The 22,679-nt window shown below is 57.8% G+C and overlaps 2 protein-coding genes across 3 annotated transcripts; both read right to left on the reverse strand.

The window, feature by feature from the left end:
• Positions 1-73: 73 nt before the first annotated feature.
• TMEM205 (transmembrane protein 205) lies at positions 74-1,536 on the reverse strand. The gene is made up of 3 exons (XM_076340149.1): positions 1,279-1,536; positions 1,015-1,178; positions 74-772 (listed from the first exon to the last, which is right to left on the reverse strand). The coding sequence occupies exons 1-3, from the start codon at positions 1,406-1,408 to the stop codon at positions 473-475; spliced, it is 594 nt and encodes a 197-aa protein (XP_076196264.1). The 5' UTR covers positions 1,409-1,536; the 3' UTR covers positions 74-472.
• A 1,539-nt stretch (positions 1,537-3,075) lies between these two features.
• On the reverse strand, positions 3,076-20,578 carry ACOT11 (acyl-CoA thioesterase 11). Of its 2 annotated transcripts, XM_076340151.1 has the most exons (18): positions 20,469-20,578; positions 15,998-16,073; positions 14,265-14,463; positions 13,302-13,371; positions 11,273-11,323; positions 9,953-10,013; positions 9,617-9,718; positions 8,927-9,062; positions 8,461-8,617; positions 7,974-8,093; positions 7,741-7,885; positions 6,735-6,790; positions 6,540-6,606; positions 6,383-6,466; positions 6,136-6,269; positions 5,683-5,814; positions 5,480-5,606; positions 3,076-5,376 (listed from the first exon to the last, which is right to left on the reverse strand). In XM_076340151.1, exons 1-18 carry the CDS (start codon positions 20,489-20,491, stop codon positions 5,221-5,223), a joined length of 1,896 nt encoding a protein of 631 aa, XP_076196266.1. In that variant the 5' UTR covers positions 20,492-20,578; the 3' UTR covers positions 3,076-5,220. The 2 variants fall into 2 exon arrangements, with proteins under 2 accessions (XP_076196266.1, XP_076196267.1); XM_076340152.1 differs by lacking the exon at positions 11,273-11,323.
• Positions 20,579-22,679: the final 2,101 nt, after the last annotated feature.

Here is a 22,679-nt window from a genome sequence, read left to right on the forward strand (position 1 = left end):
TTCTAAACCCAAACATATCCACCTTATCCATTACACTAACTGGTAAAGCCAACATACAGGGTCTTCTGTGCTTCTGTATTAGCTTTCAGCATTTAATTAAAAGTAATTCTAAATCTCTCATTTCTTTCTCTTCTGCAATCTCTCAGTGATTGCAGAAATACACTGCAGTTTTAGACACATCTAGTGCATGGGGCATTAAAAAGCTGTTCAGCCATAAACACTTCTGCTTAGATCGCGGAGGATTTTTCTCACTCCAGAGCTGGATTCAGACAGCTCCGAAGAAAGCATTTCCATTTCGCTATTCCTAAATTTCTGCACCACGCACAAATACGGTTAAAAGTATCTCTATCTGAGGATGCTGAAATTTAATCTCCAAAGCTTAGGTTTACTTTACAACAAGGCAGCAGGATGGCTCCCTTTTCCCAGAGTGTTGGTTCTGGCCAGCCAGCCCTCGCCTTGCGGTGTCCTGCTCTCACAGGGCAGAGAGACGGGCAGCCAAGTAGTACAAGCTCAAGCCGTTGCACGCGATGCAGCAGAGGTTGCAGAGGGAGGACAGAGCCCGGTAGAGGGTGAGCTGCCGGGACAGCTGCCCGTAGCTGGGGTTGGAGGCACGCAGCTGCCTGCAGGACTTGCTGGCAAACAGCCCGACCTCCTGGCCGAGGCCATGGCTGCGCTCAACGAGGTGCATGTCTGCCACGATGTCGGAGGTGACCTGCCCGAACCACTGTGTGTTCAGCACAGAAGCAGCAACGCAAACAAAGAAGACGAAGATCTGCAGGGGAGTAACACCCACCGTGAACATCTCGCACATGTGGTGGATTAAATTTCTCCCCTAGCCCCTCTTAGGCACAAGGCTTGCTGCAATCTGGATGCTAACTGGTTTCTTTTAACCAGAACCATGTGTGGACCTCGTCATCATTTGCAAACCAGCCTCAGTGGAGCAGAGCAGAGCGGGACCCCGCAGAGGAAGGGATTTGAGCTACGGCCAGCTCGCGTTTTAAAGCGGGAGGCTACCTGGGTCGTTTGTTCATCGCTGAGCAGCTCGCTGGGGTGGTACATGGCAAATAGAGTCAGGTTGAGGAAGGCACAAGTGGAGCCGATGTGGAAGTAGTAGGGGAAGAGCTCCTGCTGGATGAAGCCATAGGTGTGGCGAGGGAGGCGGCTGCCCATCACGAACCCTGCAAGGAGGGAGAGCGGGTAGGTCCTGGGGCAAAGCCCCCTCCCCTGGGCCTCCCCCGGGGCAGAGACCCACGGCGGTGAGCCCGGACCGCAACCTACCAGCCACAAACGTCACCCAGATCTGCATTCCCCAGGAGGTGGAGAGGAAAACCAGGTGCAGCAGTTTGACGGTGTTGGAGGGCTCCATGTCAGTCGGCATGGTTTCCTGGCCAGGGCTGGGTCCCTCCATGTCGGCCAAGCCACCCCTAATTCAGCACTGAGCTGCTGTTACTGCCGTCACCTTGCTGGATCCAGCAAACGCAGTTTAGCTTCACAAGCCCGCTTATTCAGGAAGAGCTTTGGAGCTGGCACAGCCCCTTCCTAGCCCCGCCACCACGCACCCGACTGGGCTGCAAACCCAATTCTCAGACCCCTTATATCTTAGGGGCAGGGCACTGCGTCAGCATCTGGTAACCAGCCGTTTTGGGTGGACTTTCGGCAAAGTCCAGCCAAAGCCCCATCTGACCCCTGGCAGCAGGAACAAGCAGAAAATCAATAAGAGGGGAAAAGGAGAAGCCCTGACAAATACGCCTGCCCACGTTGTGGCCATCAAAGAGGCTTCTTGGCCAGGCAAAAGTCCTCCTGTCTAAAACCAGCAACAGCTTCTGCACACTTTAACCAAAAAATCTGGGGGCCCGAAGAAGCAGCGCCGGCTCCCGGGCTCACCCCGCTGCCCCAGACCCCACGCTGGCACAAGCATGAGAGCACGGGCAGTGGCGGGGGGAAGGAGGCTTTGAAGGGGCTGCCTACTCCGCTACAAGGAGCACTTTGGAAATTAATTAAAACGAAGCTTCTGGGAACAGCCCATCAATTCTGCCGCCTGCTTTATTCCTCCTCCTCCCCTCAGCCGGCCGCCTCAGGGCATGAATTACAGAAGGGATAGCCTTGAGAGAGACCCTGCCATCTAATTACATCCCGCTCCCCCTGCAAAATAGATAAATATACGCTGTGTTTTTATATATCAATTCCTATGTACTTATTTAGGCATCTATACAATCAGGCCCTTGAACCCTTCTCATGGTAGCATCACGTACTGGAGAAGGCGCTCGGATCCCACCTGGAGTGCTGGCCTGTAAATCCCCAGCTGTCTTCATGGCCTTTTCTTTGCCAAAAGCTTCTTGGCATTTCTGGGATTCTTCCCCACTCCATCCTCCGGCAGCCCTGTCCACTGCACGATGGCAGGAGCCCGGGGAAGGCAGCCGTGGTCCTTTGGTGGGGCTTTGTTCCCTGCATCATGCTGTGCAGGAAAACAGCGATGGGTGCTGTGGGTGGCTGGCACGTAGCCCTCCTGCTCCTGAGGTCCCAGATCTGCCTTTCCAAATCGCTCGCCTCCTTGCAAGAATTAGCAGTCAAGAGCAGCAAGGCAGCTGGGTGCTTTCGTGCAAAGAAGCCGCAGCCAGGAGGGTTGGTCAGAGCAGGGGGTAACACCCTGCAGGGATTTCTTTTTTTTTTAAGGGACAAAGAAAAATAGTGATTGATTGCTAAATTGGCCCCAGAGCGGTGCATTTGGTGGGGAGGGCAAATGGGGGACTCTGGGGAAGGCTGGTAAGGGCAGGCTGCTCCCAACAGGCTCCAACGCACCCACCAGCGGGTCCCTCCTCCCCGGGAGCTGGCTGCGGGATGAAGCAGTCAGAGATGGGTGCTCCAGGGATGCTCCAAGCCACCCAGTGCTGCTGTCCACATTCCCCTGGGCCTGAGGGCCAGCAGTCGCTGCAGGACTGCAGTTTTTCCCCACCTGCACATAAACCACAAGATGCTTCACACTGTTGCAGCTCTCTGTTGTGCCCCCAAAGTCACTCCCGCTCCATCACCCTGCACCCCCAGGGACCCAGCAGGAAAAAGCACAATACTTTAAGAGAAGGGGAGGTCAGTTAAAGTTTAATGTTCAGGCGAATACATCATTCCCTGCACTTAATCAAGCAGCAGCAATTTCTAACGATAAATAGAAAGGATGGCTCACATCCCGGTGATAAAAAGGCAGGATTGCTCCAAGTTTCGGGAGATAAGAGGGCTCTATAAAAACTGAATGTTTTTTACCACGTTCAGCTTGAGACAGCTTTATCTTGTGGCAATAGCACAGCAGGGGGAGGTTGGGGCAGCGCCGTGCCAGGCCTTGCACAGAGATGTTTATGATCTGAGATATGGCAGAGATTAGGGGCTTATGGCCACAGCCGGCTCCAGGGGTGGGAGCCGCTGGCCAGTGCCCGCAGGAGAGGGGCAGGCAGCTCCTTCTGCTTATAAACTGGGTGGGGAGTTTGGGTGGCAAAATGCCCTTCTAGGGACTGGGTGTTGCAGGGAGGGAGAAAACACCCTGGGTGCCTGGAAAAGACCCTGTGCTCTTTCTGGTACCCCACAGCCTCATCTTACCCGGAGCACGGCATTACTGTTGCTTGCTCAGGGTTAAGCTCTGCAAAACCCTTACTAGGTGTTAAGCACACAGGGACTTTTCTAGCAAAGGTGAGGGCACGGCTGCCGCCCCGGGGCCGCGTTAAACCTGCCGTGCCCACAGCTTTGCGTGCCTAAGGGGCTTATTCCCTTCCCAGCAGGCAGCAAGCCTTTCAAAAACCTCAATGGCATCAGCAAATCTCTGGTTATGTGACCCAGGAAAGCCTGGGAGGGGGCTCTCAGCAGGCCTGTGGCTGAGGGCAGACATCCCCTGGGGTGTGACGGATGTGTAGCACTTCCACTGTCACCCGTGCAGCATTTTGATGGCTTTCCCAGAGCATCTCAGGGAGAAGCAGGTTGGCAGCAAGGTCTTTTCAATGGTCCTAACCCCATCCTCTGCTGCTGCAGACATCTGTGAAACAGCTCTGTGCTGCCATCAGAGCAGCTTGGGGGGATGGGGGGGAAACACCCCTGGAGGCACCGAGGGCATTAGTCCTTGGGGCAATTAGGGATAGCATCAAAGCCTTTGGGGCTCTGGGCTTCGGCATCTGCCTGCACCCACTCTCCATGTCCTCAGCAGCCTTGCTCAGACTTAGGGAAACAAGGTTTGGGTTTGTCTTTTTTTTGCTTTTTCAGTGCCCCTGAGGCAGTTTGGGGTTTACAGCTCAAGGTGTTGGTGCACCCAACGGACAGGGACAAGGGGCAGCCCCCCGGGTCTGCACCAGCCCGCGCTGCCCCTGCCGTGGTGGCAATGCCTCCAGGCAGTCCCCAAAAGCCACTCGAGTGGAGCACTTACTGACACCCTGCTTCCTGCAATGCACAGTCCTGCCTCAAAGGACGCCCCACGTCCTCCTGAGCCCCAGGCAGCAGCTCTTGGGGGCGGGTGACCCTGAGCAGCCCTGTCCCCCTCCTCGCCCAGGGAAATGGCACCTGCCTGGGGTGTGCTATGGGTGCAGGACCCCCATGCCACGCTCGCTGGCTGGGCAGCTACACAGCTAACCCCGGAGCAGACACTCACCCAGAGCACATATAGATTTTTTTTTCCTTTTAATGCACTTTTATTGCTACTCCTTCCACAGCCCCATGGGGCTGGGATTTCAGCCTGGCGGGAGCAGGGGCTGTTTTCCAGCCCTGTCCCGGAAGAGGAGCAGCACCCGGCAGCCCCAGCGGGAGTGGGATGCTCTGCCGGCCGCCCCTGCACCAGGGAGGGCTGCGGCACCCTCCCCACATCACTGCCCCCTCTCTCCCTTTGCTGCCTTGAAGGGAACCAGCTTCCCCCATAAAGAAATAGTAAAAAAAAAAAAAAAAAAATCTGTTTTAGGAAGACTTTAGATCGTATAAAGATTCAAGTAGCGTTAAGTGAACTAGAAAACCAAGTCCTGTACATCAGCTTATAAAATTTCTAAATAAAAAAAAAGGAAGAAGAAGAAAAGTCATGACATGTCAGTGCAAGGGGTGAGGTGGTACTGTCATGCCCCTCCACCCCAGCCCCTGGGACCTTACTCGGGCCAAAGCCACCGGGGAGGCAGGATCTGGCCACCACCATCCCATGTCCCCTTCCACCACCAAGGTGCCCCCTCATCTGTCTGTCTGTCTGTCAGCAGGGGTGCCATGGCTCTAGAGGTCCTGCAGCCGCACGATCAGGTCCTCCTTGTTCTTCAGCAGGAACTTCTCGCAGGCTTCAAAGGTGGCACAGAAGTTGGAGGACAGTCCCACCACGTTGGTGGTGACGTAGTTGAGGTACCCTGGCGTAGCCTGGTTGTAGTAAGCCACCTGCAAGGCACAGGAGATGGTTAGTAGGGGCATGTGGGGATGGGGGAGCCTCCCCGATGGGGTGTGACTGGCATGGCCCCATGGCATGGCTGCAGCATCCCACCTTGCTTGTGTCATCCGACTCTGTCCAAATGCAAAAACCAGAGCAGAGCGTCTCCCCCCGTGTGAAGCCAGCACTGGCAGGGTGGGTGGGCAGCGTCACTGACCGAAAGGCAACCACGTAGGGGTCCCTGGGGAGGAGACAGCCCGGTGAGCCAGCACAGCCTGGCTGGCGAGGAGCAGGGGGTTGGGAATGGGGACGGTTACCCCTTGCTGCAGGGTTTTCGTCGGGACGCCAGGATGACGAAGTCCTGCGGCTTGTTCTCGCGGCTGAGTGTCTGGCTCACCACATGGTAGATCATGTCGTCGTCGTCTACTTGCTGGACGAGCTCGGCGCTCCTGCGAGATGGGAGGGGACCAGTCAGAGAAACCCCGCTGTGGCCCCCAAGTCCGGGGGCTTACACATTTACAGCCCACCACCATACCCAAAATATTTTGGGAGACCCAAAATAAATGTTTTCTGCAGCAAAGTGCACTCATCAGCCCAGGTGGAGCCGGGATGGGGACACATAATGAAAGGTCTCTAGGAGGGATCATGGCTCCGGGGCAACACACTTGCTCCCAGGAAAGCCCAAAGGGACATTCATCTACAAGTCTTAAATTTAGGGATGTGATTTTTGGAAAGGGCCGGGTGCCCCCAGGAAGCCCCGCAGCACTCACGCATAGTGGCTGTCCCACTCGTGCCGGCGCCGCAGGTCGGAGAGCAGGGAGAAGGCTCGGCTGGCCGCGATGCGGACTGACATCTCAATGCGGAAGGAAAGGAACTTGTCCTCCTCCAGTGTGTACATCCGCACCTCGGGGAAGCACAGGGCACGGGCTGGGACATGTTCAGCCAGCACCGAGCCCCTGGATTGCCCAGGCTTTGGCGGCAAGAAGCCGCTCAGGGGGACGGGGCAGGGTTTAATACCTTTTCCTTTTCTCTGGCAAGTGCCCAGTTCGCTTTGGCTACAAGTGTCTTCAGCGCAGAGACGTTGTTGTAGCTCAGATAAACCTGGGGCAGGGGCAGCACGTCAGGGGCAGGAAGGGGGGCAGGAGGCAGCGACTCCCGCAGGGCAGCACCCTACCTTGTTGCTTTGGTCCCAGGGCACAGAGAGCGGCACCTCAGTCTGTTTGCAGGAGACGACGTATTTTCTGCAGGAAAGGAACAGTTTCCCTTATGATGGGACACAAACCACCCACAGACTGTCCCTGTACCCCAGTGCCAAGCCCCCCTCTCCTCCCTCCTCCATCCTTGCATTCCACTTGCTTTTTCCACTCACCGGTCCAGCCGAATTTTTTTCCTAGCGCTGGCTTCTCTGTACCTCCTCTCTCCGTCCTGATAAACAGGAAAAGCACATTAGGTTAATAGGAAAAGGAGGAAAAAAAAACCCGCATCTTTCTGGGAGTGGGCAAAACGTTCAGCAGGGAAGGGCTGGAAGGTGAAGCCCCTGCGCTCACCGGCTGCTGCCCCAGCTATGCTGGCAGTGGTGGTTAGTGATTAACCGTGAGCTATTTTGGCATTGCCACCACGCTGTGATCAAGCGACAGGCACTGGCACATTAGGAAAAAACCCTCACTGCGGCTGCAGAGCTGCAAACAGCCACTGAAACACAAATCACATCCCCTAGCACGTGCAAATGTCCTCTCCCAGGGAAATAAAAACCAAAAAAAAAGCAGCTTGTTTTGAAGAAAGCGCTAACGCAGTGTTTTAAAGCAGGCAGAGAGGAGGTTTCAAGGAGCCCGGCTCTGGCCGGAAGATGCTCTCCTGCAGGGTGGGAGAAGAGTCCTAGTTTTAAGGCATCAAAAAAATCAGGTAGGTGGGCACAGATCAGCCAAGGGGAAGGCGCTGCCATTGCTTGCTCACGCTACAATGTACCCCATGACACGCAGGTGTTTCCTTCGCTGCCGTGCTCGCGTGACAGATTTCCTTAAATATTTGGATCCAAGCAAATTATGGATTAGGTTGCTTTGAAAGGTAAAATCAACCTCAGAGGTTTGCATTCTTTACCCTAAATTATGGAAAAGATGAGCTCCAACTTGCAGGCAATATTCTGTTAAGCCTTGCATGGCTAATACGTCTCCATCTCCACACAGGCAAGTGGTTTACTTTATTATTAGTTATACCGAGCAATCAATTTAATTCACTTGCTATTGAGCAATTTCATTTCCATCATCATAAAACTGCATTTGTTTTGCTGTGAATCTGAGAGCCTTTCAGCGCTAAGCGGGATTCCCGGGGGTCCCATGCCACCGCAGCGGGGAGAAGCCAGCCCTGCCCACTCTTACCCCCGGCTCAGGTGCCACCATTGGCAGGGTGCAGGGCCGGCCCTCCTGGTCCAGCACCTCGAAGGTCATGAAGGCGCTGTTGATGTGCCTTCGGCTGACGGACATCTCCTGGCTGTACGCCTCAGTGCAGACCCCCACCTCCATGCTGGGGGGGAGGGGGGAGAGAAGAAGGGGTGAGGGTGCAGAGAGCTGCCGGGAGGGTGGGATGGGGACCCCCTGCCACCGGTGCCCACCTGTTTTTGAAGGCGTTGTTGACGATGGCTTTGAGCACCAGGCGGTCCCCGACTTGCGATGGTCCCCGAAAATGGAACATCTCAATGGCCCGCAGCGTGGGGTGGGCATGGCACAGCCGGCTGCAGGGGGCAAGCGTTACCCCCCAGCCATGGCCTCATGCCCCGGCAGCCCCATGCATTCTCCCTGACCCAGCCAGAGCCGAGGAGACCCCAAAAAATGTCACCCCTGGATTTCAACCACCAAAACCAGCCATGAGAAGGGACAATAAGCAGACTGTGCTGAGTGTGAACCCTTCCCTGGGGTCCTCCATCACCATGCACCCATGGGACTCCCTGTACGGCATTGCCCAAGGGTGATGTGCTGGGGACCATCCCTTTGGAGGGTCCCTACAACCCAGCTGTGGCCTGACCCAGCCGAACACTGCCCTGACTGCATGTCGCCTCCAGGCACGCCATCCCCCCCCCCACTGAATCCCCATCAGGTCACCTGGCTGCGATGGTGGCCACATTCTCCATCCAGGCCATGATCTGCCCACCGAAGGTGTTTCCCTGATGATTGGCATGTGGGGGCAGCACCAGCTCCACGCTCTCCACCCGTGTCTTCTCCGCCGGCACCGCCACGCTGCCGTCCCGCATCTCCAGCTCTGCCGCGGTGGGAAAACAGGATCCAGTGTGTCGGCTGGCCAGTGGGACCCCTGCTCCCGGCACCCCACCAGCCCTTGCTTCCTCTCCCCACGGCTGCCGTCCCACTGCATCAACCCTCCCCCCAGCTGCCTGGCTTGGGGGTCTGGCATGGTGGGGCTAATCCCTACCCCTCCATGGCCAGGGCATTCCCAAACCTCCATGGCGATCACCAGTCTTCCCCCTCCAGCATCCCGCCAAGGAAGGAGGATGTCACCAGTGGGTGGCGGGGCTATTTTGGGGCTGGAAGCCCAGGCTGCGGGACATGGTACCGGTTTCACGGGGGCTGCGGATAAGGAGGTCCTTGAGGGTGTCCTTGTGGACCAGCCGCATGCGGCGGCGCTCGGCAGCAATGCTGTGCTCTGTCTTCTCCTCCTCCGTCTGCGGGGTCAGTGGCTTCAGCTTCACCTGCAAAGGGTGACATGGGCAGGGTGCAGTCCCGCTGCGGGAGAAGGCAGGGCTCCTTTGGGCACCAGCACGAGCTCCTATAGCACCGTACATCCCACCACGTGTGTTGGAGCCAGCCACGCTCCTCCTGGGTTATATTATAGCTGCTCACAGAGGGGCCAGAGGACAAATGGCTCCTACAACTGGATAGGGATGCCCTGGGAGGTGTCATACAGCAGGGATGGGCACCGATGCTAAGGAGCTGTCCTGCAGCACTGGCAGGGAGGTACATTCCTGCCCTCTCTGGGCACAAAGGTGGGGGTGGCAGCAGCAGGCAGGTGCCCTCCATGCTCAGAGTGGGGCTGAGAGCCTCGGCATCCCACCGTGCACCCCACACACACGGGATAAGGGATCACCGACCCAATCATGTGCAGATAGCCACAAAGTGACAGCACATGCCATGATGGAAAGCTGGGCCCGGCCCAGCCCAGCTCGTCTCTCCCCAGAGAGGCCATTTCTCTGCTGCCTCTGCGCAGGGGCCAACCGAGCCCCCACAGACACCGGCCGCCGCTCACCTTGCTGTTGGAGGGACCCTGCGCCACAAAGGTGGCATACGCCTTGCAGATGCTGCAGTGCTTCCCGCTGCACAGGTCCTCGTAGCTCACCTGGATGCCCACCTGGGAGAGGGCACAGCACCCCTGAGAGCCAGCTCTGCTCCCCAGGGACCCACATCCCGCCAAGCACAGCGGGAGGGGACCGACACGTGGGATCAAAGCTGGAAACCGCGTGAGGATTTGGGTATTTTGCATTTGGCCACGGTTGAATGGGCGCACACAGCTGGCGGGGACAGGCATACAGCGAGGGGGATAGGGGTAGGGGTGGGGGGTGAAGGCGTGGGGCAGCACACCAACCTCCATGCTGGAGTTAAAGGCTCGGTTCACTTTGGCTTTGATGTTGACAACTTGCCCAACACTGAAAAACAGAAAGAGGAGAAAGCATGCATGGGTTACCGGGGGACGACAGCTCGTGGTTATCCAGCCCATGTGCCGGCACCGAGCGGCTCCCCATTGAGGTGCCACGGTGTTACGGCTCACCGCCCGCTGCAGTAGCAGTTGCCTGGGACAGTGGGGACATGCCGGGATGGCCAGCAGGGCATGGGGACAGCCACCCCCAAGACATGGGAGCCCACGGGTGTCCAGCCTGGCGGTGAGATGTCACCCCTGAGCATCTGCGTGCAAACGGGTCCCCAGGTCTGGGGTGCTGCTGGGACACCTGAGGGGTGCTGAGGTGCCCAAGGCTTGCTTGGCACCCCCAGCCATGCGGGCATGCACGCTCCTGCCAGAGCAAACAGCTCCTCCAGCCTTGCATGCGCTGTCCTGCACAACGCAGGCACCCATGGGGCCTTCCCACAGGCCCTTGGCTGGCAGCAGCAGCAGCCCCAAAGCTGCAGGCACCTTGACTGCTCCCATCCCTTCTCCACTCCAGGGCCTCCCAGCGACAAACACCTTGGGATACTGGGAGATGGCAGGAGGCAGGATCCGGCCAGGGGCATTTTGCATCATCTCTCACATGAAACATCTGCTGGCAGCAAACTGCTGTTCACAGAGTCCAGGAGGTCTCCTCTGGGCCCTCAGTAGGCTTCAGAGTAAACACACAGACAGCTTCAGCTCTGCAGCCTAACCTAGTCCAGACTGGTACCAACCAAATGAGCAAATGCAGCATACTGGCAACACCGACAGCAAACAGAGTCTTTACCAAATGCATTATTAAATCAGGAATACTCCTCATCCCCTAAGAGACCAATACTAGAAAACTCAGTGGAAAAATAAACCCTATAACCGCCACTGCAAGTTTGCACCATAGAGGGCTCAAAACCAGAAGTGAGGAAGAGTCAGTGTGTGCTTCGGCACTGTAACTTCCCCCTTGCCCCCACGCATGACTTTGGGCTTCAAATGACTGTAATAATCTTGGCTACTCGACACGCTTCACACATTGGCTCTGGCTGGAGCAGGGGTGGCGTGAGGCTGGGATGGTGCCTCCAGCTGTCCCCCAGCAAGGACCCTGGGCCCAGTGGCAACCCTGCGCCCGCTGCAGCATGCCGAAATGTTAGCGGGGTTACGTGAGCAGCTTCCATGCATCTTCCAGGCCATGCCACGTCAGTGGGGTTAATGCTCCCAACTCACAGCAGCGCTGCATTAGGCTGGCTGCTCTAGGGCTGCAAACGTCCATACCAGACACCGCTCTTCCCGTCCCGCTGCTCAGGAGGGTTTATATACAGCTGGCTGGTGTGAAAAGAAAAAGCAAGATGGGGGGAGAGGGTTAGAGATGAAGGAAGCAGTGGCATTGCGAGGCTGGAGCACAGATGCTCCGGCTGGGTTTGCAGCGAGGGGCGTGCAAGGGCAGGGGTCTGGGCAGGCGCATTGGCAGCCCCGGCTGCCTATATTACAGCCCCCAAAATGCTTTATCCTCTCTCTCCTTATCAAATGGCACAAGCTGGTACCATAAAAGCCACATGAACCCATGTGAAATCCTCCCAGGAGGCTGCACTTCCACACGGCAGGGCTGAGGGATGGGAAGCATCCAATGCTCAGCCAGTGAGTTTTTAAGTCAGTGATGTTTTGGGGTCTCCTCTGTGCCCCAGCACCCGCAGCCCTTCCCTGCCCAAGAGGGTCTCTCCCTTGTGGTGGGAGGGCAGCAGAAAGCACAAACAGCCGAGCAAGGAGGAGAGCAGACGGCAAACACTGCCCAAAGCTCCTCTGCCTTCAAACAGCTCTGTGGGAAATCCCTGCCAGGCCCCTCGCTCGGAGCATTAAGCTAGACCACAGCAAGCAGGATCTGAGCCAGGAGCAGCACAAATTCCCTGGCCCCTTGGAGCATTGCCCAGCTCACCCCCAAGGAGGGGCGAATGCCTTGCAGGGCTTGATTTAATGCTCTGGAGCGGGGCTCGGGTCCGTTCTCCCGCTTCTGAAACCAACAGGGAAAAGCTTCCCCAGCAAAGCTGCCCCAGGAGCTGGAGCCACGTGATGTTGGGCACGGCACCCGCTGAGCCCTCTCGGTGCAGAGCATTGACGCTGACGGTGCCACCCAACAGGCACCCCAGCCTCTGCCAGTGACTTGCCAACCCACCAGCACCGCAGCACCTGATGTGAGATGGAGAAAGTGGGAGTTTAACGTTTCCTGGGGATGACAGTGAAACTCAAGACCAAGTTGGACTTCCCGGCACCAAACAAATCAGCCGACAGCCTGGGACCCCAACGCCAGCCCTGGGCACCCGCAGCTGGTCTCTGCCCTCAGTGGGCAGACCCGCACGGTGGGGAGCTGCTAGGCAGCGTGGATCCTATACCGCATGGCTTGCTTGGCCAGGCCAGCTTTTGGCCAGCAGGTCCCCAGGGGATGGGGGTGCCAAAAACCCCTCTGCTGGCACGTGGGCACCTCTGCCATCGGGCCCTGCAGGCACCTTTGTAGGTGCACCAAAACCCTGCGCCAAAGCACCCCTGGAGCTCCCTGAGATGGTACCCGGGGGTGAGCAGACGGGCATCCCCCTGCACGGAGGGGTATGGGGGCTCTGAGAGATGAGTAAAGGCGGGTGGCAGCACCTGGGCTTACCAAGGGTGGTAAGGGAGAAGAACACCTTGGGTACGTAAGACCTACACCTGGTGGGAATGCTTATGTTGTCCCCCGCAACGTGGCAGTCCAGGGACTGTGCGCATCGAGGCGGGCACCTCTGCTGAGGCAGTGCCCAAGGGGGTGCTGGGACAAGCCTGGGAGGGGATTTCGGCCAGGCAAAGCTCAGTCTGGTGCATCTCACAAAGCAATGCTCAAGGAGGTCCCACTCCTCCCAGCACCCGGTGTGTGGATGAGCTCTGCCACATGCCAGCCACCCACACGGCTGCTACAGAGGCACGATTTGCAAGATTTAAGTTTTCCAGAGCACTAAGTGAGAGTCGTTTCTTGAACAAAGCCAGGGAGCAGCTGGGGTCAGGGCAAATACCAGGAAGCCTACGCAGCAGGAGCTCCAGGAGCGACCAGACAGCAGATAAATCAGAGCAGACAGTCGGTCCACAGCCCCGCAGCAGAGTCAGAGCCTCAATCCCTGGCTGCCCCGCGAGCCTGGTACTGCCACTGCATCTCCTTCCCTCCCAAGCATGCTGCTCCCTGTCCTGGCTCCAGCCCCACCGTCCACGTTGCACCCAGCAGACAGGAGGGAAAAACCCCATCCTCCTCACTCGCATATGGCCCGCTGGAGAGTGGAATATTTACCTAATGGTATGCTCAAAATAGATATCATCCATGGAAGCCGTGACGCATGGGCACCCAGCATGTCTCTCGGCTGGAAAGGAAAAACAAACTACATCAGCTACCTGCAGCAACATGCCGAGCGTGCGAGGGGCACGCGTGCTCCTCCGCCCCACAGCCGCTGCCTCGGGGCTGGTGACACCGGTGAAACCTCAGCTGGCGTCCCTTTTCCTGCTCGTGCCCGCCTGCTGCATTTGCAGGGGACAAGAGCGGGGTTTGGGGTTTCTCCACCCCATAGCAGCACGGGTTTGCAGATGTTTTAAGGATCTGGAGGGTGTGTTGTAACTAGGAGGCACGCTGCCCTGCTGTTTGCCTTCCCTCGATGTTTTCAGCCACTGCAGGGATACACAGGCAGCTGATATCATCTCCGTGTACGCAGCAAATATTTTAAAGCCGTCTTGCTGTTCCGGCTTTCTCTTGGGACTCTGGGAACCTCAAACTGCAAAATTGCCCTGGGAAGCTCATCAAACTGCAATATTGCACCCGTTTTCCTCTCCCCGTGCTTGGTGACCCACAGCGCGCTTGGCAGGGTGAGCTTCTCACTGAGCAGAGGAGCTCTGCCCCTCCAGCAGAGCTCTCCGGCCGCTGCCAGGATGCCAGGGACGTCACCAGCCCAGTCTCACCATGCCCTGCGCACCAGGCAAGGAAAAGGGCAGCATTTGGGAAGAAGCAGGCGTCGATTTTGATCAGTCCCTGAGCAAGCGTGCGTGCTGCAGTGCACGTCTCCTCCCCCTCTTGTCCTGCTCCCATTTGCTCTCTAATTACTCAGCAAAATGGCATGACGTGGGTCCCCAGCTGGCGTCAGCTCCGAGGGATGGTGCTGGACTGCTGGGTGCGCCACTGATGAGCCAGCTCCTGGGGACGTCGCCAGGTCCTTTCCCTCCTGGCCCGGCAGGGCAATGGTTTCAGTGGGAGAGGATGGCTTACCAGAGAGGCAGGCGGCCGTGTCGATCCACTTGAGCAGCTGGCCGGTGCTGAGCTCGCCGCGGTGGTTGGTGTGGCAGGGCAGCACCAGCTGGCTCATCTGCACCTCAGTGGGGTTGCGGGTGGGCAAGGGGCTCGCCATGGCCCCCGGCACCTCCTCCCGCTCCCCTGGCTCCTGGACACGCAGCGGAGAGGTCGAGCCCTGCAGGGGACGAGAGGTCCATTTACCCAAACAGGAGGAAAATCCCCTGAGAAAATGGTGAACCAAGCAGCCCCCATCCCCATGCAGAGCCAGCAGGACCCCCAGTCCTGCACAGCCCTGGGCAGCACCAAAACCCACCCAGACCTTGCTAAAGATGTGATGTCCACAGCCAAAAGGAAAAAAATCCCTCTAAAAAGAGCTCCGTGAGTGATCACTGCAGGTTTCCAGGCCATTTATCACCCAACCCTGCTGCTTCCTCCCAAAAACTGTGCAAACCCTCCCCCCCCCAAAGTCAAACAATTCTCTGGGAAGGAATTTTGCTTCCCCGACAGCTTCATTTTTAGAGTGCTGCAGCGAAGGGTGGTTTTGCACTCCCAGGGCTTGTACCCAGGGCTGGGCAGGCAGCGATGCTCCACACCTTCCACCAACACCCCCCTTTGCCAAAGGAAACACCGAAAGCAGTTTTTCCTGGCTGGTACAAACAGAGGGAGTGAAAGCATCCTGAGTTTGGGGTCGTTTGTGCAGTTAAATGCAGCCCTTATGGGCTTCACAGTTTGCTGGGCACAGAGCCGCTCCTGCCTGCCGGCCCGGCAGGAGGCGGGTTGGAAGAGAGAGGCTGGAATTGCTACTGTGCCGACAAAAAAAATAGCTGATTAGATGTCAAGTGAGCTGTGTTACACAAGGGGTGAACTCAGTTAGCCCGGTGAGTAATTGAGGAGACACGAGGAGCCGTCTGGGCTTCGTTACAGCCCTTCCTTCCGCTTTCTGCTCCCAGTGTGGCTCCCATTTACAGCACTTGTTGCGAGACCCCCGTTGCAGCAGCTTCTTTGCCCTTTGGTTTGCCCGGCTTCTTTTAAAGATGGGTTTATGCAGGAAATGAAGCTTTCCCAACTACCCCGGGCTCACCGCCTCTCGGAATAGCATTTTCCTCTAGCAGGTCTAACCTCTGTTTCCATAGCTACTGGTACACGGCATCCCAGGAACGGCACAAACCTTGGCTTAGCAGAGATGGTGGTGAACACGGCAAGCCAAGCCTATGGCAAAGGGCCCCCCCATCCCGCAGCGAGACGGACCCCTGGCCACCAGAGCCCCTCTCAGCGGGCTCCAAACCCCTTTGTGAACCTCCCGGGCTGTTTCCCAGCGTGCTGAGGTGCCTACACGATTACCACGGAGCTATTTCAGGAAGCCAGCAGGCTCTGGGGCATGAGCCAGCAATGTAAAGAGCTTCAAAGCCGCCTGCTGCAAAGCAAGCAGCCAGCCTGGCCAGAGCTCCCGACACTCATTTTCCCAGTGCTTGCCGTTTCTAAATTTTAGGGAAAAAGCTGGCACCCCATGGGAACAGCCCTGACCCTGCGGTAGGCAGCAAGAGGCCAGGGATGCTGATGGAGTACGCATGGGGAGCAGATGCAGCTGGAGCCGGTGCGGGGCTGGGAGCAGCTCCCGGCACGGGGTGGCATCTGCCTGGCACAGCCTTGGTTAGTAGCTGCCGGCATGATGGGCAGCCCCAGGGTTAGTTGCACGGCACGGGGGGTACCTGGAGGCCATTGCAACAGAAGCTCAAGATCTCTTCAGGGACTACAATATTTTCCTTGACCATTTTTAAGAGACACCTGGAAAGGAGAAGAATGGCTCCGGTTACAGCAGGACCGGCAGAGCCGGGGGTGGAGGACACTTGTGGCTGTCCCCCCAGCAGGGACGAGGCAGCGTGTGTGGCGGGTGCTGCAGATCTGCCGTCTGCCACAGCCGCCTGCATGGCAGGTTTTCACACCCTGTCCCTGTGCCCCTCCCTGATGTCCCTCCCCATGCCACCGGCCCCTCACCAGCACCTATCAGGGGGGCCGCCAGAGCCGAAACAGAGAAGTGCGCCTGCCATTCCTCGGGGGTCAGGTCCAGCGCTCACAGGCTGTGATGGAAAGGATCCCAGCTATTTTGGGGTGCTGGACCGAGCCCAGGGCGCGGTACCATGGCCCATCCCTCAGTCGGTGACGTTGTGTCAATACTTTCCATGTTGCTACATGTGACAGAGGGCTGTGTCTTGAAGCTCCCCCGGCCGGCGTGGTGACACCGCCGTGGTCACAAGACAGCCAGGAGCATATTTTTGGCAGCGGGCAGGACTCATGCTGCGCACGGGTGGTACCAGGGGTAGCAAATGGGAAGCGCTCGTTGCTGGCAACGCCGCCGTGCCCTGCACTGGCCCCTCTGCCTGTGAAGCCCTGGCATCCCCCAAGGGCATGTTGTGCCCCTGGGTGCCCGCGGGCTCCCCAGCCACATGCACTGTGACCAGGTCCCAGCTGGACACGGTGGTGGCATTGCAAGGAAAGGCAGCATGGGAGCTGCAGCAAAAACAAGTGGAAGAGGCTTTATATTTACAGTTTGCTTTTAAACACAACACCGACGGGCCCTTGGCGTGCCCTCAGCTGTCCCAGCAAACATCCCGCTCCCACACGGGTCCAGCCAGGCTGCCAGAGGTGGCAGCTCCTTCCCCAAGGTGCGGGACTGACCGATTTTGGCACGGGGTCAAAAAAGTGGAAACTGCAGATTTGCCTTCTGCACTGTCAGCCCTTTGCGGGAGCTGGCATTGGGGCATTGCACGGTGCGCACCCATTGTGGTCGGTACGAAATGAGGGTGCTCAGAGCACCGATGGATGCAAGCAGCACCGCTGAGCCTTTCAAAGCCTCCCACCCCTGCCTCAGCGGCACCAGGCTTTGCTTTCCCCAGCCCCACGACTTCTCCAGGCTTGCTATTGAGGCTTGGGAGCCTGCTTACAGCTCACCCACCCCTGCAAGAGCCCGGTGCAAGAGTTAGTCTCCTGGTTAACAAGCTGGGTTTGCTCCCCAGGTTTGCTTTATTGCAGGCACAAGGCGGTGGCAGTGGCTGGGGGTGGCCCCATCACACCCCACGGCCGCAGCAGCCAACGCCAAAAGGCACGCGGCTGGGGCCATACCTCAGAAACCCAAACCTGCTCCTGGCTCTGCAATTGTGTCACCTTGTCCCCCGGGTTGGGTTAGCAGGAGGGGGACAAAAAAGAGCCGTCTGGTTTGCATCCATCGCCCCTGTTATTTCCAAGGTGGCCCCAGCCCATGCTCCCACCCTGGAGCGCAGGGCTCTGCCCGGGGAAGGGGAGCGCCCCAGCCATGCGTCGCAAACCTGCTCCAGAGGCCCAGAACCATTCAGCTGGTGGGTATTTATAGAGTATTCAGTTATCGAAACTAAGCGAGCAAGTGTCTGTCCTCATTAAAATCTTCAGCCTCACTCAACTGTCACATTTTTAAAGCTGTTGACTGATGCAGCCCTCGGGTCACCATGGCAACGGGATGCAGTACCCAGGCGATGATGCTCTTACTCTGTCACCCCTTGAGTGACCCACTTCTACCCCCAAAAAAAAAAAGTTTGCCTTAGAAAAAACCTTCCAGCAGAATATTTTTCTTGCCTCCTGCCACACTCGCTTCCTGCACTGCTGAAGGCATAAGGAGCCCACAGAGCAAACCAGGGGGGACGGCACGGTGGGGGAGGCACCCCAACGGCTCCACAAATATGGGGAAAAAGGACTCCACAGCACCCCACTTCTCTCCCATATCCCAACAGGGGGGTGTCCTGCAGTGCCAAAGCACCCACAAGCTCCAGGAATGCTCTCTGCTACCGAATTGGGTGCTAGCCTCTTGGAAAATCACCGGGGGACCATCAGCCCAGGGGATCCTCCATCGCAAAACCCTCTCGGGTCCCACAGCCCCTGGGACGCTGCCGGGTGGGGATGCAGGAGAGCGGTCATTCCACCAAATCCTTGAGCCTGCTGGAAGCGAGGTGTTTACTTTAGCCACCCCCAAGCAACGGATGGGAGGGAGGGGCGAGGGTGAAGCTGGGGCAGGGGTCCTGGGTGCCGGGCTGCAGGGGACTCTGGGCAGAGTGGGGCAGTCCCATGACTCAAGCTGACCCCACCTGCCCTCCAGAGCTCTCACACCACCCCACCGCCACCTCCTGAATGCCTGACCCCCATTTTCCCTCGCCTGGCTCTGGTCTCCTACCCCCACACTGGCCCCTCAGCGCATCCTTACCCCTCTCTGGGAATATTTAAAGAAAAAAGGGGGGGTGAGGGGGGGAGGAAAGTGGCGACAATGAAGTTCTCATGGGGGATTATTGGTGTATAATTGAGCAATATCCATGGTAACAAGCAAATGTGCACGTGTTAAAAAATTAACCTGACCTACTTTGGGAAATTCTGCCATCTCGACAGGGCAGTGAGGGCTCTCCTTCCCCCGAGACCCATCCCGCCAGTCCCACTGCCAGCAGCGGCAAAGCCCCGGTGCTCCCAGGGATGGGAGAGGCAGGTTTTGTGCAAGGGGAGGTGTCCCCTCCAACCAGACCCCCACCAGTGAGCGGTGGCGGAGATGCCCGGCACAGCTCAGCTCCATCACCCACGGGTCCCTGGGACCTGCAATGCTTGCTTGGATGCAGGGTACGGCGTGCTGGCTCCTTTGCGGGGCCGTCGGGATGGTGGCCCCACTGGCACAAGAGGGACCAAATCACCAGGTCACAGCATGGCGAGGAGACGCAGCAGTTCCCTGTGGCGGATCTCGGCGGGACCCCAGGAGGGCAGCTGGCCCAGAAGAAAGGTGAGGGCGCCCTGTGAGTAGTATTTTTGGGACCACACATGCTTTCCCTAGGGTTTCATGGAGCAAAGCAAGGCATGGGGCCAGGAAAGTGCAAACTGAGGGCCAAAGGCAGCGGGGGGCCACGAGGACGGTCTCCTTTGCAAGGGGCCGACGGTTTTACATCCGCTGGCACCAGAAACCTTCACTCGGGGCGAGCACAGCGGGGACCCCTCCAGCCCTCTCGCATCCCTCTCCACCACTCAGTTCAACGCCGGGTGAAGCATCCCCAGCCCTGGTTGTGCCCGCAGCCCCCAGCCCCATCCATGCCCCTGCCCAGCCACTCTCTGTGGCTCCCGGGAGACTCCCAGGAAGGTTGGCACCGGTTTGCCGGCACAGGGGCAAAGTCCCCCCAGGGAGTGTCCTAGGGAACAAAGGTCCCCTGGCACTGCTGTCTCCAGCCCAGGGGAGAGCAAAGCCCTGCATCACCCTGTTACGGCTGCAAACACCGCCGGAGCCAAAATTCACAAGTGTGGAGACAACCAACAGCATCGCCCAGCCCAGGCACCTTTGCCCTGCTGCCCACAGCTTCCCCAGGGAGGAGACTGCCGTAGCATCAAGACCACTGTGGTTGAGACCACCACAGTCAAGCCCACCAAGTTGGAGACCACCATAGTGGAGATTGCCACGGTTGAGACCACTGTGATTGAGACCACCGGGGTGGAGACCACCACAGTGGAGACCATGATGGTGCAGTGGTCTCCACCCTCGTGGTCTCCACGCTGGTGGTCTCAACTGTGGTGGTCACCATGGTCGAGACCACCTCAGTTGAGACCACCAGGGTGGAGACCACCACGGCATCATGCCACCCACCCCATCCAACCACCCACGCTGACCTGGCCCCGGCACATCCCTCTGCCCTCCCCACAACACCAGCGTTCCCTGCAGCCCTGTGCCCACGCTTCCCAAATATCTGCCCCCCCTTTTAGGTGACAAAAGGCTGATTCAAGCCAACCTCCCCGGCATCCCTCCCAGCACACCGAGAAAGCCCCAGGGGGAGGTTGACGTTGCCAACTCTCACCCACTGTCCCCATTGCAGCCAGAGAGTGCCACGTACCCCTCAGCGAGCTGCCGGTGCCGACTACAATGGAGCTGCAGCATGGCTCGCTGCAAACCCCAAGGGCAAGAGGGCATCACCCGGGTGAGCAGGGAGGGCAAAAGGGGCTTGCACCCCACATCCTCCCCCTGGCAGAGTCACCCAGCGCTGATGCAAGCCAGGACAAGCCACTGCTCCACCGATGGGCATGGAAGTCTCCGCAGCAGCGCCAGATGCTGGCTCCTGCTCACCCAGTCCTGGGGTCCCCCCTCCTTCTCCCCATCGTCCCCAGCCCCCCCCCCCCCCCCCCCCCAGCCCTCACCTCAGCCAGAAGAAGCTGAGCATTTGCGGGTGGCGGCGAGGTGACGGCTGGCTCGGAGGAGAAGCGTCCGGACACCTGCACGCGCGGCCGGCACCGGGCGCAGGCGTCAAGGCCAGGGCTGGCGCAGAGCCCTGGGACAGGGCCAGCGCACACCCCCTGCTTCCTTAAATATAGCCATGCATAACTTTTCTTAAGGTAGCGCTTGACAAATCTGCTCTTGCCTGGAAAATGGCCGGCGCTCTGGAGGTTTGCTCTGGATGCTCCGCTGCAGGAGCGAATGCGCCGGGTCAGCACGCTGCCAACAGCTCTGCGGAGCATGGTGCTGCCAGTTTCCTTCCATCTCTCCCCAGCGAGCAGCCCCTGAGATGGGGCCCTGTGTCCCCTCCACAGCCCCATCCATCACCCCCTCTTCTCCCCCCCATCCCCCCAGAGAGGGGCACGGGGTTGCCTGGCTGCTCCCCAGCCTGTTCAGTACTGATGGCACCACATCGGCACAGGGACACGGGAGTGTCTGGCTGTTCCCCAGCCCGCTCGGTACCGACAGCACTGCATCGGCACCAGGCTCCTCCCGCCCCGATTAAACCTCCCTGAAAATATTTGTCTTCTCCCTGGAGCTACAGGCACCGAAGCCGCGCTCGCTGGCCGGGAAAGCCTCTGCAAACTTCTCCGGAGCCACTCCAATTCACACAGCTGCTCCCTGGCCCTGCTGCCTTTGAAGCACCTCTAACAGAGCTTATTTTTTTTTATTACAAGGAAATAAAATGCAAATTGTCGTGTCACTGCTTTAATGATACAGCCTATCGGGTTTTTGGGGGAAATGTTGCTCTATTTGTATTTGATCTACATGCTTTTATAAGTGAATCTTGGTAATCGACGTACAAGAGTTTGATCAAAGTTCCTCACAGGCACAGGCAGCACAAGCATTGCCATTGGGAAGCCAGCGGTGAAATAATTAAACAAATTCAACAGGAAATAAGGTCTCACTTTTTTTGGTAAATAAGAATAAGGAAGCACTGGAACAGAGCAAATGCTCGTGGTGGGCACTGAGCATCAGTATCAGATGCTGCGGGATGTGGTGGGTGCTGCCTCTGCAGCTCTGGGGTCTCAGCGACCCAAATTTTAGGCTGGACGTGGGAAATGCTCATCCAAACCCTAGATCCAGGTGCAGGTGAGGCGGGACAGCTCGGTGCCTCTGCGAAGGCTGGGCCAGGCAGGGATGGAGCTTGTGGCCCAGCCCGGGGCGATGCTTGCCCACCGAGGGTTAGGAGCCTTTGGGGGATGGAGGAGGCAGCACCGCACCAGGTGATTAGGTGATTGATCTTCCGAGCACAGTGACGGAGACTCCCTCTGGAAGAAGATAGTTGTGCAGCTTTGACGGAGGACTTTAACCCCACTGAGCATTAGCTGCTCAGCTGCTAGTATAAAATCTGCAATTCTTCATCAGCTTTCTGAGAGCGGGGAGTGGGCATCCGCTGAGCTCTCCCCCCACAACCACTTCCATGCCTTATGGGTAACTTTGCACACCCTGATGCGATTAACTCTGATCATTTCAGAAAAGAACATTTCCTTTAAACCATTTTCCTTTTTGGGGGCAGCAAATAAGATTATTTTTCACCAAACCAGTTTTCTACCCACTTGCAGTAGCCCAGGTGCCCTGTGAGGCTTACGGGTGGCCGGATTGCAACAAGCATCCTCCAGCAGATCTCCCCACCTTTAGCACAGAGGCTCATCAGGGACCTCTCCCTCCCTCCTTAGGACTGTTTGTTTCTGCAACTAGCGATTACGATCAAGAGATTTGCTTGACGCAGGGAAAAATGATTCTTCCCCCCGCTCCACATCAGAGGGAGCAGCAGAATTAGAAACACTTTAGATGCTTGACCTGCGCTCAAGCCTCCAAACAAAAGTTGCAAGGAGAGGGTCGATGTTTTCCAGGCCCGATTAGCACTATGCTGTAATTACAGCTTGCGGCAGCCGTATTCCCCCAGCTCTCGCGCTGCCTGCATCCCTTCACCCTGGCGCGCCGGCACACCCGGCAAGCGCGCGCCCAGCTCTGGCTGCCCAGCGAATGCACGCAGGCGCCAGCTTCTTCCTTCCAATCCATCACCATATGCCCGTCTTTTACAGTTCTTTGGTGCGTGATGCTCAGAGAGTGGATAATTAGCTAAATGAATTAATTGACATTCATACTTGTAATTAGCAACCGGTTACAAG

This window comes from Aptenodytes patagonicus, chromosome 5 (assembly GCF_965638725.1).
Source record: "Aptenodytes patagonicus chromosome 5, bAptPat1.pri.cur, whole genome shotgun sequence".
Lineage (NCBI taxonomy): Eukaryota > Metazoa > Chordata > Aves > Sphenisciformes > Spheniscidae > Aptenodytes > Aptenodytes patagonicus.